Source organism: Rattus norvegicus, chromosome 8 (genome assembly GCF_036323735.1).
Source record: "Rattus norvegicus strain BN/NHsdMcwi chromosome 8, GRCr8, whole genome shotgun sequence".
Lineage (NCBI taxonomy): Eukaryota > Metazoa > Chordata > Mammalia > Rodentia > Muridae > Rattus > Rattus norvegicus.
Window position 1 is genome coordinate 100,775,738 of NC_086026.1, and position 15,121 is coordinate 100,790,858.

General features: G+C 43.4%; 1 protein-coding gene across 3 annotated transcripts in view; it reads right to left on the reverse strand.

The window, feature by feature from the left end:
* Positions 1-9,544: 9,544 nt before the first annotated feature.
* Positions 9,545-15,121, reverse strand: part of Zic1 (Zic family member 1) — a 12,435-nt gene continuing 6,858 nt past the window's right edge. For 2 of the 3 annotated variants that reach the window (XM_039082089.2, XM_008766454.4), the window contains exons 3-4: positions 13,947-14,110; positions 9,545-13,250 (exon numbers count right to left, since the gene is read on the reverse strand). In XM_039082089.2, coding sequence (XP_038938017.1) covers positions 13,053-13,250; positions 13,947-14,110 — 362 coding nt within the window. In that variant the 3' untranslated portion in view covers positions 9,545-13,052. 3 annotated transcript variants of the gene reach the window in all.

Consider the following 15,121-nt stretch of genomic DNA (forward strand, 5'->3'; position numbering starts at 1 on the left):
TGTCTCTCTCTGTCTCTGTGTGTGTGTGTGCGCGCGCGCGCGCGCGCACGCGCACATGCGTGTTTCTCTATTTTACAAAGTGGGATTTGTCTAGACTTCGGTGGGCATAGTGAATATATCTTACATCTGTTTTCATATGGATGCTCTAGCCAATGTGACCCTTGAGGATACAAGTTTAATATCTCTTCCATTTGTTCCCCTGATTTACAGAAATGTGTTTTATAGTTTATATTGACAAAACACTTTGAAATGTATTTTATTTTATTTCCCAACTGGGAAGCAATTTTTGATGTCTCTCCATGCTTAGTGGTGTTTCTGTTTCTGAAAAGTGATACTCAGGAAAGAAAGACTTGAACTAATGGCATGTGACAGGGTAATGCTAGCTAGTCAACTGCATTTATGTTCAAATCAATTAAGAATTTACCTTGATTTAATTTGTTTCATAAGTCAAATTCTATCTTTAGGCTCTTTTCTTCTAATTTACATAGCAATAGTAAGCCACCTCACTGTTTTGAGTGAGATATTTAAAAAAAAAAATGTAGAATGCGTCTTGTCCAGGGTACTGAAGTTCACAAAGAAAAATCTGAGCTTTGCCAAGTCAAAAAGTGAAGTCTTACTGAGACAGTACCAAAATGGCATGGTCCCAAAGAATCAGCTCCAAACTGTATATAGATAACTTACTTATTTGAAGACAGCATCAAGCGCAAATAATGACTTTGAATTTTAACACTGTCGTAATAGTATTTGCTTATATCTTAACACTTATTGATGAAAAACTCATAATAATATTAGCTGACTTTTGGTGTAGTTTTTCCCCAAGCTTTAATGTTACACACATAGTCTGGAATATATGATAGGCCCATAAATTTCAGCACTCTGCACTAAAAATAGCAAAGCCCTCTGGAAAGACTTATGGAACATAAAAGAAGTACATAAAATAGCGACGTGGCACTGAAGTTACTGAATGCTGATGAACTACTATCCTCTCCTCCAAGTATTTCCCAATCCTGTTAACATGGCTTTGGAATTTAATTAAAAGTCTAGGTATTAGCTACTACAAGCTGTAAAATTACAAAGTGATCAGTGAGAGAAGTAGTTTTGATCTCACGCCTTTGTACCCTTACTTTTATTTGCCCTACATAAAGTTTCTTTCAAACCTTTTTAAACCTTTCAAGTATACAATTCAAGACATTGTTTCATTTGAAGCCTGCTTGTAGAACCATGTGTACTTACTAAGGTGGCCTCTTAAACTTGCCAAAATTCTCCTTCGAAAATATATAAATCTTATAAATGTTCTGTTCTGCTCATTTTATAAAATAATTATTGAGTATTTCTGTAGCTCAATGTATGTGGTTGCTAAATAATTATTAGCTAAGTAACGTATTAATTTCAAATAAAATTATCAAGATATTGAAGGAAAAACAGTCTACAGTACTGTGAAAGCTTAAAAGCAATACTAAAACCCAAACCCTTGTCTTTCTCTGTGTTAGAATCTTTTGCCTTGCATGGTACTTTCCTGGGCATTGCTATAATTTCTGTGATTTGTTATTCTGACCCTATAAATACTAGATAAATACATTTTACATTCTCAGTTATGAGGGTGATTCTGAATTGTCAAAAACCGCTCTTTTCAACAACACAAAGATTTGTCTAGGTTGCCTTTTTATATATACGATTTTCCAAATGAGTTTTTTATTCAGTTATCTAATTTCAGGGAAATTCGCTATGACAAATGGCATTCAAATCATTTGGATTTGCAAAGTGCTTCTTCTCGTGTGTGTGTGTGTGTGTGTGTGTGTGTGTGTGTGTGTATGATATTTTATATTTTATTCTAATTTTAGTTAGAAAATCACTTCACTGTCACCTGTGGAACTGCATTGTGAATCGGATGATTTCTTCCCTCTGCTCACTTCGAGGAAAGAGCCCAAGAAAGAATCTGCCTCTTGATGACCGGCCCTACTGAAACTGCATCGGCAGGACTGGGACCAGAAAGGGTGGAATGTTTGAAGTTGCTGCTTAACTTTGTAAGATTCTGTTTTAGTCTAGTTACAATAAACGCTTTTACAAAGAGAAACTACTTTGGATGTTACAAACAAAAAGTTCTATTCCTGAAGCCGAACTGCAAGGCTCGCCTGTTTATCTTGGCTATGTCTCTGGGGGAACGGGAGGAGGGTTAGTCATTTTATTGATCAACCAGAACAGGATAGGAGTTCCAGCTAAAGCTCTGGCCGAATGGCCAAGAAGCTGGACTGGGAGTGAAGAAGCAGAAAGTCTGAGTTTACAAGGGCGCTGGAGTTCCCGGCGATGTGTTTCCCGCGAAATAGTAGGGATGAGGCTTCCACATTTACAAAGACCAATAATCCCTCAAACCAGGTAGAAAGTTTCATACCTACTTGTACGGGGAAGAAAGTGAGAAGTTAAGTTTCGATGCTTTGAACAACCGAATCTTTCTCTTTCCTTTCCTGCTACGTTCCCAAAGGAAAAGGTGGATAGGACCTGCAGCCAGAGCTGTCTGCGCTTTCTTTGCTACGCCCAGTGCGGGAAGGAAAATTAACGAGACCCCAGCGGGACACTTGCGGCCGGCTAGGGCCCCTGGACCAATAGCCCATGACGTCAGCGGCCATTCTGCCTGCGTCAGGTCCCTAGCAGCCCCCCACCCACAAGAGAAGGGGGCTGGCTGGTACTGGGAGCCTGGGGCAAAGGCCCCTTTAACCCTCCTCCCCCCAAGGGAGGAAAGAAGCTTAGCTTATGGTTTCCCAGGATAGTTAGAGTTTAGTTTCGCTACTGGGGGACTACACACTGGTTCCCAGGCGGCGACCAGCTCTTAAAATCTGAAAGTGAGGGTAGTCTCTAAAGCCACAATGGGGTGAGTAACTTAGAAAACCGAGGCAGGATCCAGGCAACTTCATTATCATTCACTCTCACTGGGGTCAGCGTTGGTTTGTACTGATTCTAAAAACGTGGGCTAAAAAGAAACGAATTTGAAGGTGCTCTTCAGGCTGGAGTCGCAAACTGGAAGATCTGGCTGGGACCCGCCTCTGGGGGAAATGAACTCTGCTTTCTACCTAACTAGACAGGAGCTTGTGTCCCTCTCCTTCGCCTGCCTAGTCTCTAGGCCAGATTTTATGAGACCCAAGAGCTGCAGACTTCTTAGGGATATAGAAAAAAAAATGTTTATCCAAAGAACTGTGGCCTTCCTGTATGGAGGACCCAAATGCGGGTTGCCACAGACTGATGTCTAAGTCTACAGAACTGAACCTGAAACAGACACTGAATCTATCATAGGCAGGTCCTGACTGGATTTCCTAACTCACATTTTTTTTTTGTGAGAATAGTTTCCCTCCCTGGAGTTCTCGCTTTTAAAGATCTTTGTTTGTTTTATATTTAACGATAGTAGTTCTTTCTTGTTTAATTTTCCAGCTTTTTTTTTCTTCATATCCATCCAGAGGACTGAAAGGAACAGAGGTAGAGACTCCTTGAACAGATGTGAGTCCAAACACTGCTTACTATAGTTCTCTCCGATAATAAATTCAGGTTTCTGGAAACAGCCATTCGCTGTTCCAGCAAAATCTGCCTACAAAAGTCAACGCTCCAGCCTGGAGCTGCTGGCTCTGAGCTGCAACACTCTCCAGGGTTTGGTAGCAGAAGCCGGTGATTGGAAGTTTGTTAGCTCAGAACACGGCTTGATTTCCCGGTCTCAACCGGCTCTGAACTACAGCAAAAGCGAATTTTCCCCCATCTATGGATACCCGCTAGAGGAATCTGTTGAAGGAAAGGGGGAAGAAAAAGCATTCCCGAATAGAGTTTTGATGAGACTCTAGTGAAAGGAAAGGACCCCTTTAGTCCTGTAAATACCGGTGAGCCTCCGAACCCACCAAGCCTTCCAGTCCCGCCTGCAACTTCTCCAGTTGCAGGCTCAATCTGTTAGGCGCAAGTTTCTTGGCGATTTTGTGGTCAGTCTTCCCTATCTGGAAGTCTCCCGCATAAGTTGTTGAAGCAAATTAGAGAAAGTAAAACTTGTAAAGGGCTTCTTTAAAAACCTGTGGCGACGTTTTCTCCAAGTGTGTCTAGCTGCTTGTGTTACACTCTAGTATCTCCTGAGAATATGTGGTTATGCTCTGGTTTCTCCTATGATATTCATATCTTATGGGCATCTGTAACTATACTCTGATTTCACAGTGTTGCCTGGGAAGATTTCTCAGATCGGAATACATTAGAATGTCATCAGTCTTATGTATAAATCGTTGCCTCAAAGTGGACCCCTGGAGGATTCCAGGAATTATTCAAAATGTTTTTATTTTGTTTTACTTCTTATTGTTTATTTATTGAAGGAGTTAGGAATGTGCCTTTTACCCGGAATCCTTCTTTGCCCTTTTCAGGGCCCTGCCTGACACTCGGTTAAGCCTCTGGACTTAGAAAGATCATTTCCTAGAACACTAATTTAAGCGAAATCTGGATTCAGAGCGTGGGTTTACATGCCCAGCTGGAATGTCTAATGTATCAAATCCTCGTTAACGAACGGCCTGCTCCGTGGCCATGTCAGCCAAAGGTCAGGCCTATGCAACAGGGCAGAGTAGTTCAAAAGCCCTCTTCCATCCAGCACCCTGATCACCACCGCCCCCATTCATCTCTCACATTTCAATAAGAGTGCACACAGGAGCTCCAGTTAGAAACGCCAGGACTGTTTTTCTGCGTTTCCACGCTTCGTTCTTCCCATTAGCAAATATGTCTTAATGCAACTGATTTGTAAAATTATGAGTTTTTATTTCTCGTAGGAAAGGATCAGTACTGGCGGACAAAGCAATTGTGAAAATGTCCCCAAGAGGCATTGGACACCTTAGAAGCTTTGAGTGACGCACATGTTAAGTCTTAAAACAGTAACAATAATAATTTCATAGAATCCCAATAAAAACATGAGTACATTTTCTTGGACACCTTTGTGATGAAAAATTGCCGGGGGGGGGGGGACTCCTGCCCTGTCGCCTTACCCCCCTTCCCCGTGGGGGAGGGATCTCTCTCTCTCTCTCTCTCTCTCTCTCTCTCTCTCTCTCTCTCTCTCTGGCCAAAGAGGATCCAGGATCGCAAGGCACTAGTATCTAGCGCCTCACTACGAGGACAGTTTTCTTAGGACTAACTCTCGGAATACAACCCCACGACGGCGAAGGATCCATGGGTTTGACTGCTCCAAACAGCCCAACTTGGTGGCTCGCCCCTAGGAACACGAGCCTGCACACACAGCCGTGAAGCCATGTAACTAGGAAAGTGACTTGGGGGCACGAGAAGAACGGGACTTACCAGATCTAGGGTCTAGATTTCGGACAGGTTTTGTCAGCTGACTGAAGCGGAATAGAATCATTCCTACCCGAGACAAGCTATTTGGAAAGGGGCTAAGGTGCGAATGTGGGGGGAGGGGGAGAGAAAGAGGCAGGCAAGCCGGGGCTTCCTTTTGCTAACTCTAACTCCCACACCCACAAGCTGCTGCCAGTGTAGACTGAACTTGACCTGGCATGGAGCCGATGGCCCCTCTCGAACCTGAGTATCCGGGGCTCTGGCTCTGACTCACACTCCTCGGCCTACTAAGTCTGCTCCTAGGCAGCAACCGGCTGAGGCGCGCTATCCAGCGAGGCCCCCCTCCGACTCCCACTCCCTCAGTGTGCGGACCTCAAACTCCATTCCGCCCCTCCCCTCCCTTCCTTTAGCCCGCGCCAAATGAGAAGGCTTCTTTGGGCCTTGGTCTTTGAGGAAAGACGCGGGAACGCAGCCTGGATTTCAGCTTTTTACTCAGCGACCCCCTCGCAGACTTTCCTTACTAGCTAGAGTCCGGAGTCTAGCTCCCGGCCCGCCCGGTATTCAAATTTAGAAAAAGACCCAAGTCTCGAGGCGGATGGCTTCTGTTTCAAGGACTCTGCTCTAACCAGAAGCTGTGAGCGTCTGGAGAAAACTAACAGAATCTTTGTGTTCTAACCACTATTTTGAGTGTTCAGGGTGAGTGGTTTTGAGCAGGCTTCCCCGTGGGCCAAACCCTCGGGGGACAAGGAATGGCGAAAACCTACAGCAAATGCTCTTTTCTAAGCAACCACCATTATGGAGCTGCGAGATTGGTTGCGTGAAAATGCCTTTGAGCTACCACAGTAGCTAGGAACGAAGGCCTTGTCCCGGTAGTGACGCCTCCGAAGCCTCAGTCGTATGAGGCAGAAGAGGGTTTGGTTGTGATGGCAGCCAGGTTGAAAGAACCAGCATGAGTCGTGCTGGCCCTAAAACAGACTTCAGAGTGAAGCTGGGCAGTGACTCGGTGTGAGCTCCACAAAACGGCTCTACCTGTCCAGTGGAAGGAAGTGTTAGTGGCCATTTGTGCCATCACTGGACAGGGATTCAATTAAAACACTTAAAATGAGTAGTTCTTCAAGTCCATGAAAGGATAGAATTGTCCCAGAGACAGCTGCTACCCATTTCTTTGTGAAGAAACGCTGGCCACTCCGTCGGACAGGTTATACAGTTGCTCTGAAAATGTTCCACAAGCCTCAAAATACTACACTACTCTGCCAATGTCATAAGGACAGAAAACCATTAATCACCCCAGTACCTAAAGTCCACACTTCTAGCCTCTGGGTCAAGGCCGTTCAGTGTACTAATCCTCCGGCTGAACGTGTTTGAGCTCCCCAGGACCGTCCCAGATCCCACAGACGCAAACTGACTAGTATTTGGGAGGGATCCATAAAAGATCCGTTCAAGGAAATAGTGTCTGGTGCAGTAAATGCTGGGCTGGGTCTTTAGAGGAAAGCCGGGGAGGGGTGTAAAAAGGAGGTTAGAATGGGACATAAGAATAGACGCACATCGGGACTGGGCTCTGATGAGGGACGTGTGGAGCCCCTAGAAAACCCCTTTATGACCAGGGCCCTTGTAAAGCCCTAGGGACCAGTCGAGTCCACAGGACATTTCGTCTGACTAATGAGGAAAGGATGTGAGCCTGAGAAGAACCAAAATGTCACAACCCGCTTTAGAAGGAATGGGACGTGGGAGGTGGAGGGGACCCTGAGTGGACAACGAATGAGCCAAGAGTCCAGCCACAGGATCTGTGGATCACTCGAGCCAAGCGAGCCGGCATCCCAGCGCTTGGGAACGGGGAGAACCCTGAACCGCTCCCGCCACTTAATTCTTGTAGTGGCGGCCGCAGGTTTCCCGAGCCTCTGCTGGCATTGTGAACTCACTTAAACCAGCGCGGTTTGAAAACAAACACGTGCGGCTTCCCCGCCGCACTATTTTGGGAGTCAGGCCAGAGACTTTCACAGGCGGGAGCTTCCGCGATTCCCTCCTCCGCTCGCCAAGGGCGGGGGAGGGGGGTACATGCATATTCATTAGCACGTGGAGCCCTGGGCTGCATGCCGCGCATGCGCACTGCTGGTTCGACTAGAGGCTGGGGGGAACCTGAAAACACGTCCCAGCTGGCGGAGGCGCGGCAAGCCCCTTAGGTTACCCACAGGGCCATGTGTGGCCATACCTTCTATGCAAGGGCTGACAGGCTGGCTGAGTAGAGAGTAACCTCTCTACTCATTCCTCAGGCCTGTTCCCATACTTTGAAAATACCTTCCTAGGCAAAATTGTCTGTCAGCAAACTCTATTCCGTCTTTTAATCTTGTTTTTCTAGTCATCTACAGCTTCAGTTCTTTGTCAGAGGCTAAAAATGTCCTGGATTGATGAGGGTGGGGGTGGGGAGGAGTAAAGAATCGCGATTTCCTCAGTGTTTATATCTAGATTTTTTTTTGAGACTTATACTGGAAATAGTTGCACAAATAAGCAAGTCATGGCTTTTTGTTTTGTTTTGTTTTACAAGGGAGGGTGCTCAGGTCTAATGCTTTTCAGCAAGTCTACTGTTGTTGAAAACAAGGTTACCGTGTGTTCGTGCCCACATTCAGGAGCTGTCCTGTGCTTTGGCTGTGCCGGTGGGTAGGTGCGACTCTGGCCAACGTTCTCAGCCTGTTGTATTCTCCTGAGCCGGCTACAGAGAAACCCCTTGATCATTGAACGCTATCAAAATGCAATAAACAGACTGTCACAGGTCCCTAGTATCGCCATTGGCAAACATGGTTTCCATACAAGATGGCTACATTCCATTTCTTCGTCTGGAAAAACCCACCTCTAATTCACCATATGGAAACCCTAATGTGTAGCTGATGACCGATTCCACCTTGTAGGATAAAACAGCCCCAGTTTGCATCTCCTATTATTGGGGCAGAGAAACTAAACCAATCAGCGCTCATAGATTGAAGTGCAACACTGTTTATATTTTGCCCATAGCTTAACACTTTGAAAGTCTTCAGCACATGCTACACGTTAACATTTTTATTGTTTCTTTCCACTTAGTTTTATTGTTTATCTAAATTTAGTCTTGAAATCAAGACCTCCATATGACCACACACCCTGCAAAAAAAAAAAAAATCTTACGTTCTAGAGCTATTTTAAATGGGTGTAAGTTACAGCCATTGGGTGCTTTAAAAATTAAGACAATAAAAAATGTTTTGGGTTAGGCAGGTCTTTAGTGGCTGGGCTGGCAAAAACATCAGTCTTTCCATTTCTACTCTACTTTGGCGAATGGAAAAGTAAAGAATGATCTCAGCTCTGACCATCTTTACAAAAAACAGCTTTTCTTCTTGGTGTGAATGCTCAGTTTTGAGAACTACAATTGATGTTACTGGGAGTCTAGGCCTCTGTACCTAAAGGGGAGTGATTAGCATTTTAAACTGGAGAAATGAGAGAAGTAGAAGTTGAAAACATATAAAATCTGATGTTTTCACATCTAGACCAACAATAGCTAAGGGAATAAACCCAGTGCCTTCCTTTTAACTATGCCAGACCACATGCAGTTACCCCTCAGAATGGCTTACATTGAATCCATCTTTAAGACCCAAGGTCTTCTCCAAGTCATTTCTTGGAGAGTAATATACTCAGGTACCAAGTCTATCAACAAGGATTCACTAGGGGCCTAGGCACTAATTAAACCTTGGCCTTGAAATTGGTGCTTAGGAATATTTGGGGAGGTGGGGGAGAAGGTGGGGGAGGGGTTGTACTGCTGTTGACAAGCTTTTTTTTTAAGTTCTGAGAAAACTTCACAATCAACAAATAGAAGTATCTAAATGCCAAGCCCATCACGAAAGAAGGTTAGTGCTATTTTCATTGTCGGTTAAAGCTAAATAAGAAAATATGAATAAATAAATAAATATAAGGCAAGTGAAAGGTTACATCTTTCTTTTAGAGGTGGTTTGCTTCTTAAAGGTTAACTTGAATGCTTGACTTTAAAAAATCAAAATCATCAGCTGCAAATGCTTAAAGCAGTTGGGGGTAGCTTTTGAAGAAGAAAACAAAGGATCTGAAATATTTGAGAATTACTTAGCCCCCCCATATAAAGGATGCTTGTGTGTTTATATGCTTGCTTTGAATGTACACACACAGACACACACACACACACACACACACACACACACACACACACACACACACCCCAAACTCATTTCTCTTCATTTCTCAAATGATTGCTTGTACTCAGGCATTTTCTGTTGACACAAAATAACATTTTAATAACTTGTTAGCTGTCCTAATCATTTGATAGTATCCAGAATACAATGCAGTAAGCAATATAAACCAGTATGGCCTTCTGCCTAGATCAAAATCCACAACTACACATAGAAACCAGCCATTTGCAGAATGCTCAGCTCCTGCTAAATAGAGTCTAACAATATATTTCACTGTTCACATTCTTGTATTTCAAAACCTAATAGCCCATGAAGAAAAGTATGAAGAATACATCTCAAGAAGCAGACATTAAAGGTGCCAGCAAAATAATAGACTACATTTAAGTTTAAAGCCTTATTTTGGTGACTTACATCATTAATGACTTTTTCTTTGTGGAGGGCATTAGAGGAAAGAATGCAAATGTTTTTCTTATTATAAATGTTGTCTCTTATTATAAAAGTTGCTTTGCTGTGAGATTATTTCATAAATACATACAGAGGGGTTCTCAAGTGGTAATAAAATCATTTGACCTTAAAAATCTACATGGATATTTGAAATTAAAAAAAAAAACACTTCTAATATGTATTTTTAAATAGTTTATATAAACCATATGTCATAGTATAATGTTTAGTCATTATACTATGATATTAAAGCAAATGAGCACTGGGCACACAACAATCGAACAGAATTTTACATTCGAGGTAAACTTAAATTTAGAAATAGTCAAATCAAAGATAAACACCTATGCTGTCTTCTTAAATGCTCTGACAAAATCATGAAAGTGCTGTTAAAACTATCATCATATTCACAACAGGTTCCCAGAAAAACCTCATCTTTAATAAAAGGGGGAAATATTATTAATGGATCTGTTGTTGTCCCTAGAAAGATGAACTCTCTATTCCCATTTCTGTGTTTAATGTTGGGTTCAATGTCTACTGTCACTTTAAATACTGCACTGTTGATCAGTCTTAAACTTCCAAAGCTACTGAGAACAAGGTTTTAAGGTCACAATTTTTAGAGTTGACAGCAACTCTTCCTTAGATATTCAACTTTCCAAAATCTCAACAAATTTTGCAAGATGTCGCTCTTTGTATGAAAGGCCAATATCGCTGTTATAAGCAGAACAACTTTGTTTTTGTTTTTGTTTTGTTTTTACAGTTAAGCATCAATATCCTCCCTTTTCTATTTAAAAAGGAAAAAAAAAAACTGTGATGAAGTTAATGCAGCAAAACCTTTTATCCACAAATAAGACTTTGTTGACTAAACATGAGAAATACAAGTGCTAAGAGGTGTCTTTAAAGATCATATTTTTATTGTATAATTAGCTAGTGGTTTAATTTCTCGAGTTGTTATTGCTGTGAAACACATGTAAAGCTCTCAGACAGTTCTCCTTCTTAGGCCTGCAACTTTCAGGACATACAGAGGACAGTAGAGAAGCAGAATCGTACTTCCCCTGACTCCTAACACATCCACGCCCCTGCAGCCACAGCCAAGGGCCTGATTTGTGAGTTCTAGCTACGCTGTCTGCCTAATGGGGCGATCATGCAAGCGACAACCAGAGACAAAGAAACCAGCATCCCTACCAGAGGACCTAACTTCGCCGAAGCAGCATAGCTTGCAAATCTATCAAACTAAACTGCAAGAAAGACAATCTGATTTAGAGAAAAGGCGTTCTGCCACAGTCATTAAGCACAAGTAATTTAGATTTTTTATATTGTCTCCTCATTTACAAATTTACTGTATCAACGCCAGCCAATGGAACGAATTTCTTAAGTAAATGAGAAATAAATAAAAGAGATAGAAAGATAATCACATTGCATAAAATAATTCTCTTTTCTAGATGTATTTTTTGAGAGAACTAATGACAGTAGCGAAATTATAGGAATAATAATATATCATAGGAAGTAATTAATTTAAATTAGCATCATGTTTGAAAATATATAAGTGAAACGCTTTATGGACATTTACTTTTGTACAAAGATGGAAGGCCTGGAAAAGCATTCATCGGCATCCTGAAAATTAGTTATGGCCATAATGGTTTAATTGAAGACAGCAATTTAAAATATAATATTGTAAATCTACAATCCAGTTTCAGACCAGGGGATTTAATTGGGGGGGGGCAGCTGAACCCTTGAATGACTGCAAGTTCATTTGCAAGGCTACAGAGAGAGAGAGAGCCCCCGAGCTTCTCACAATTCGCTTACATTAATATTGATGTTGCCTGTGCAATCTATTTCCGTTATTTTTATGGTTGTTATTCTATGTCTGCAAAGGTCATTTAAATTATACTGAGGCCGAAAATTTGTTTCATAAATTTTGATATAAATACTAATTACACCCTCTCGGAGAGCCAGCAGGGTAGCATTCATTTATCAAGTTTATATGACCAGCAATGACAGAGAAGAAGGCAAGAGAGGCTGGAGAGCTTTCCCAAGATCCACTAAGGCTGGCACAGGTTGCTGGGGGAAGGGATGTGAAGAAGAAATTCCTACCACAATCACTGAGATTTAAGAATCTTTAATAACGTACGAAAGGTTACCAAACAGTTCTGGAAACTAAAGTGTACATACGAGTTTTTTTTTTCTAGCCATAAATATTGAATAGCTGTAACATGGATAAACCAGACCCTTTACATGCGGATAAATATGGAAACTAGGAATTATATACATTGTGTGGTTGTATATTTTGCCAAAAGCAATGGACAGCTATAGTTTATATCTTTTTAATATCACTTTACATAAACAAATGGAACAGTTTGACACGTAGATCCAGGCTCGTACTATACGAATTCTTGACAGGACATGAAACAACATTTCACTGCACTAAAGTACTCAGACTTTGGGACGAAATGTTTGCACTTTATACAAAAAAAAAGCACATTAATATCAATAATATTCTGTTAGGTCGACGTGGAGACTGTAATCGTACAAAGTAGTTCACATTTTGGTACACATTTACTAGAACATTCTCGCCATTCAGTACAAACAGTTGGCTTTCGGCCGCCCATCCCCTCCCCCTCCCCCCTCCCGCTGGCCCTCCCCTCCCCAAGGCAAAGACCACCACGCCACGATCCCACCCACCCACTCCAACCGAAGTGTAGCTATATACAGAATCCAACAGAACAGATTTAAGCTAATAATTCTGTATTTACAAGAAAACAAAACAAGAAGATAAAGAAAAGCTGAAGCCCCAGAGAGCGTGTTCTGATCCAAGAGAAATTGGCCATCAGGGCCTTTGGCGGTGTTCGGTCAGGCAGCCGCCTTCTCGTCCACCCCTCCCGCCCTTCAGCTACCAAACCTTTTCAAAGAGGGGAAAAAGAAAAGAAATTTGGGGAGGGGGGAACTAAAGGTTTGTTGCATCCTCTGTTTTACTCAGTCCTGGATTTCTGGCAGATTTAAAAACAAAATCAAACAAACAAAACAAACGTTTGCGGGATCGGGACGAGGGGTGTCTCGAGTTTCAGGATTCTTTGAATAATACTGTGTATGTATATACGTGTGTGTTCAGTCTCTTAAATAGGGGGTCGGCATGTTTTGTTTCTGATTTTAAACGTACCATTCGTTAAAATTGGAAGAGAGCGCGCTGTGGCCGGCTGTGTGGTGGACCGCGGAGGAAGAGGGCGACATGGAGCTGGTGGTCGGGTTGTCTGTGGTGGGAGACACGATGGTGGGTGGCGTGGACGATTCATACCCCGAGCTGGCGGCGGGCGAAGGCTGTGAGCCCTGAGAAGAGGACTCATGGACCTAAGAGAATAAAGTTGCGTTTTAATGAAGATAAAGAGTGGGCCCAGCGGCTACCTAAGGCTATGAAAGCTATGCTCCCCCTCCCCCCGCCGTGCACCCCCTCCCCTACCCCTCCCCGCTTCTTTCAAAGCCAGGGATCTCCCAGACTCTCCGCAGGCAGGACCAATGGGACTTGGGCTTGGTTCTCTCGGCGTAACCCAGCACAGCCACGCACCAGGAGGGGACTTTGCCCGGTGGACTCACAAAAGAAAAAGAGGAGGGGGGCTGGGAAGGAGGAGGCTGCTTTTGGGGCCAGAGGCTAGGAAAGTTCGCTTCCTAAAGTTTGCCTGCCCACTTTGAGGAAAGCGGATATAGAGAGTTGAACGGTCAACAAGACCGCAGCTAGCCCGCCTGCTCGCTCTTGACTAACAGGAGCAATGGCCGCGCTTACCGCAGCTGCGCTGACAGCGGGGCCTCGGAGTCACCTCACTTATTTTTACTTTCATTATGAAACAGTGAGTTTAATTGGCCTCTGGTGCGACTATCTTTCCCGCCCCTGCTCCCTCTGCCACCTTCCACTCAACCGAGTGAAACCGTTTGCCTTTCCGCCTCCCGCGGCTCCTGAGGCCGCCCAGAAGCCGCTCCAGGGTGGCTGGCCCCGGCTCGAGCACAGAAAAGGCTTCTGCTCGAAGGTGAGCGGCCAGACCGCGGCGTTACCTTCATGTGTTTGCGCAGAGAGCTGGGGTGCGTGTAGGACTTATCGCACATCTTGCAAAGGTAGGGCTTGTCGCTAGTGTGCACGTGCATGTGCTTCTTGCGGTCGCTGCTGTTGGCGAAGCGCCGGTCGCAGCCCTCGAACTCGCACTTGAAGGGCTTCTCCCCTGACATAAAAGTCGAAAGATGGTCTTATTCAAAATAAACCAGTAGCTATTTTCAGAGTTTAGTAGATAAATTAAAATGCTGGCTGCCCTAAGGGAACTCTTCCGAACCCAAAATCCGGAGTTTAGTAAATTCGTGCATCTGCAGCGGAACTATGAATATCTTAACTATATTTTTAACACTCCAGTTATATCTGCATTTTATTTTTTACCTTGTAATGGTGGTAGTAGTAGTAGAAATAGAAGTGGCGAGAGCCAAAAAAGAATTTTTTTTTTAATTCAGCATAGCAGCGGCTCTAAACACTGGCTTTTCTGCCTAAGTCTTTACAGAGGTTGTTACCCAGCCGCTTCTACTTACTTACTAGTTTTCAGGACCCGGCTGACTCTCCTCCTGCTTTGCTCTTTTCTCCCTGTTCTTTTTCCCTCCCAGACACACTGCACCCGTTGGTTGCCACTTCCATTCAACTCCACCCCACCCCCTACACACATCACATTTTATGGCGTAATCTGGAAGAGGGGGAGGGGTTCCATGCCGAAAGTTCTTACCTGGCTGGGCCATTAAATTTAGAGTTCAAGTCGGGTTCTCTTCCACCAGACAATACCCAAATACGAAGGGCGATCAGATCCCCTGACTCTAGGGCCCGAGGGGAGCATAATTTCCAGCCTGCCTCCTCCCGAAGCCCTAAATTGCCTGGGACTTGTTTTGTTATTACTTCTGTTGTTTTTGTTTCTTTTGTATCTTTAAGCTTTTGACTTGTTAGTATTTCTAAAGTCCTAGTCCGGAACCCCGCATTTTAAGAACAGTCCTTATAATGTGTAATAGACTGTTAGGATTTCTGTGCCTTTCACCAACTAGCTTCACTCCTCAATCCCAATGCAACATTTGGTAAAATTTATCTCTTCAAATGTGCATAAAGCTCTAAGATCTTAGTTATACTTCCTACCCCATCTGTACGTACCTCCTGTTTCTTTCCATTTTGTTTCTACATTTTAAACTCAACCTCAACTTCTTCC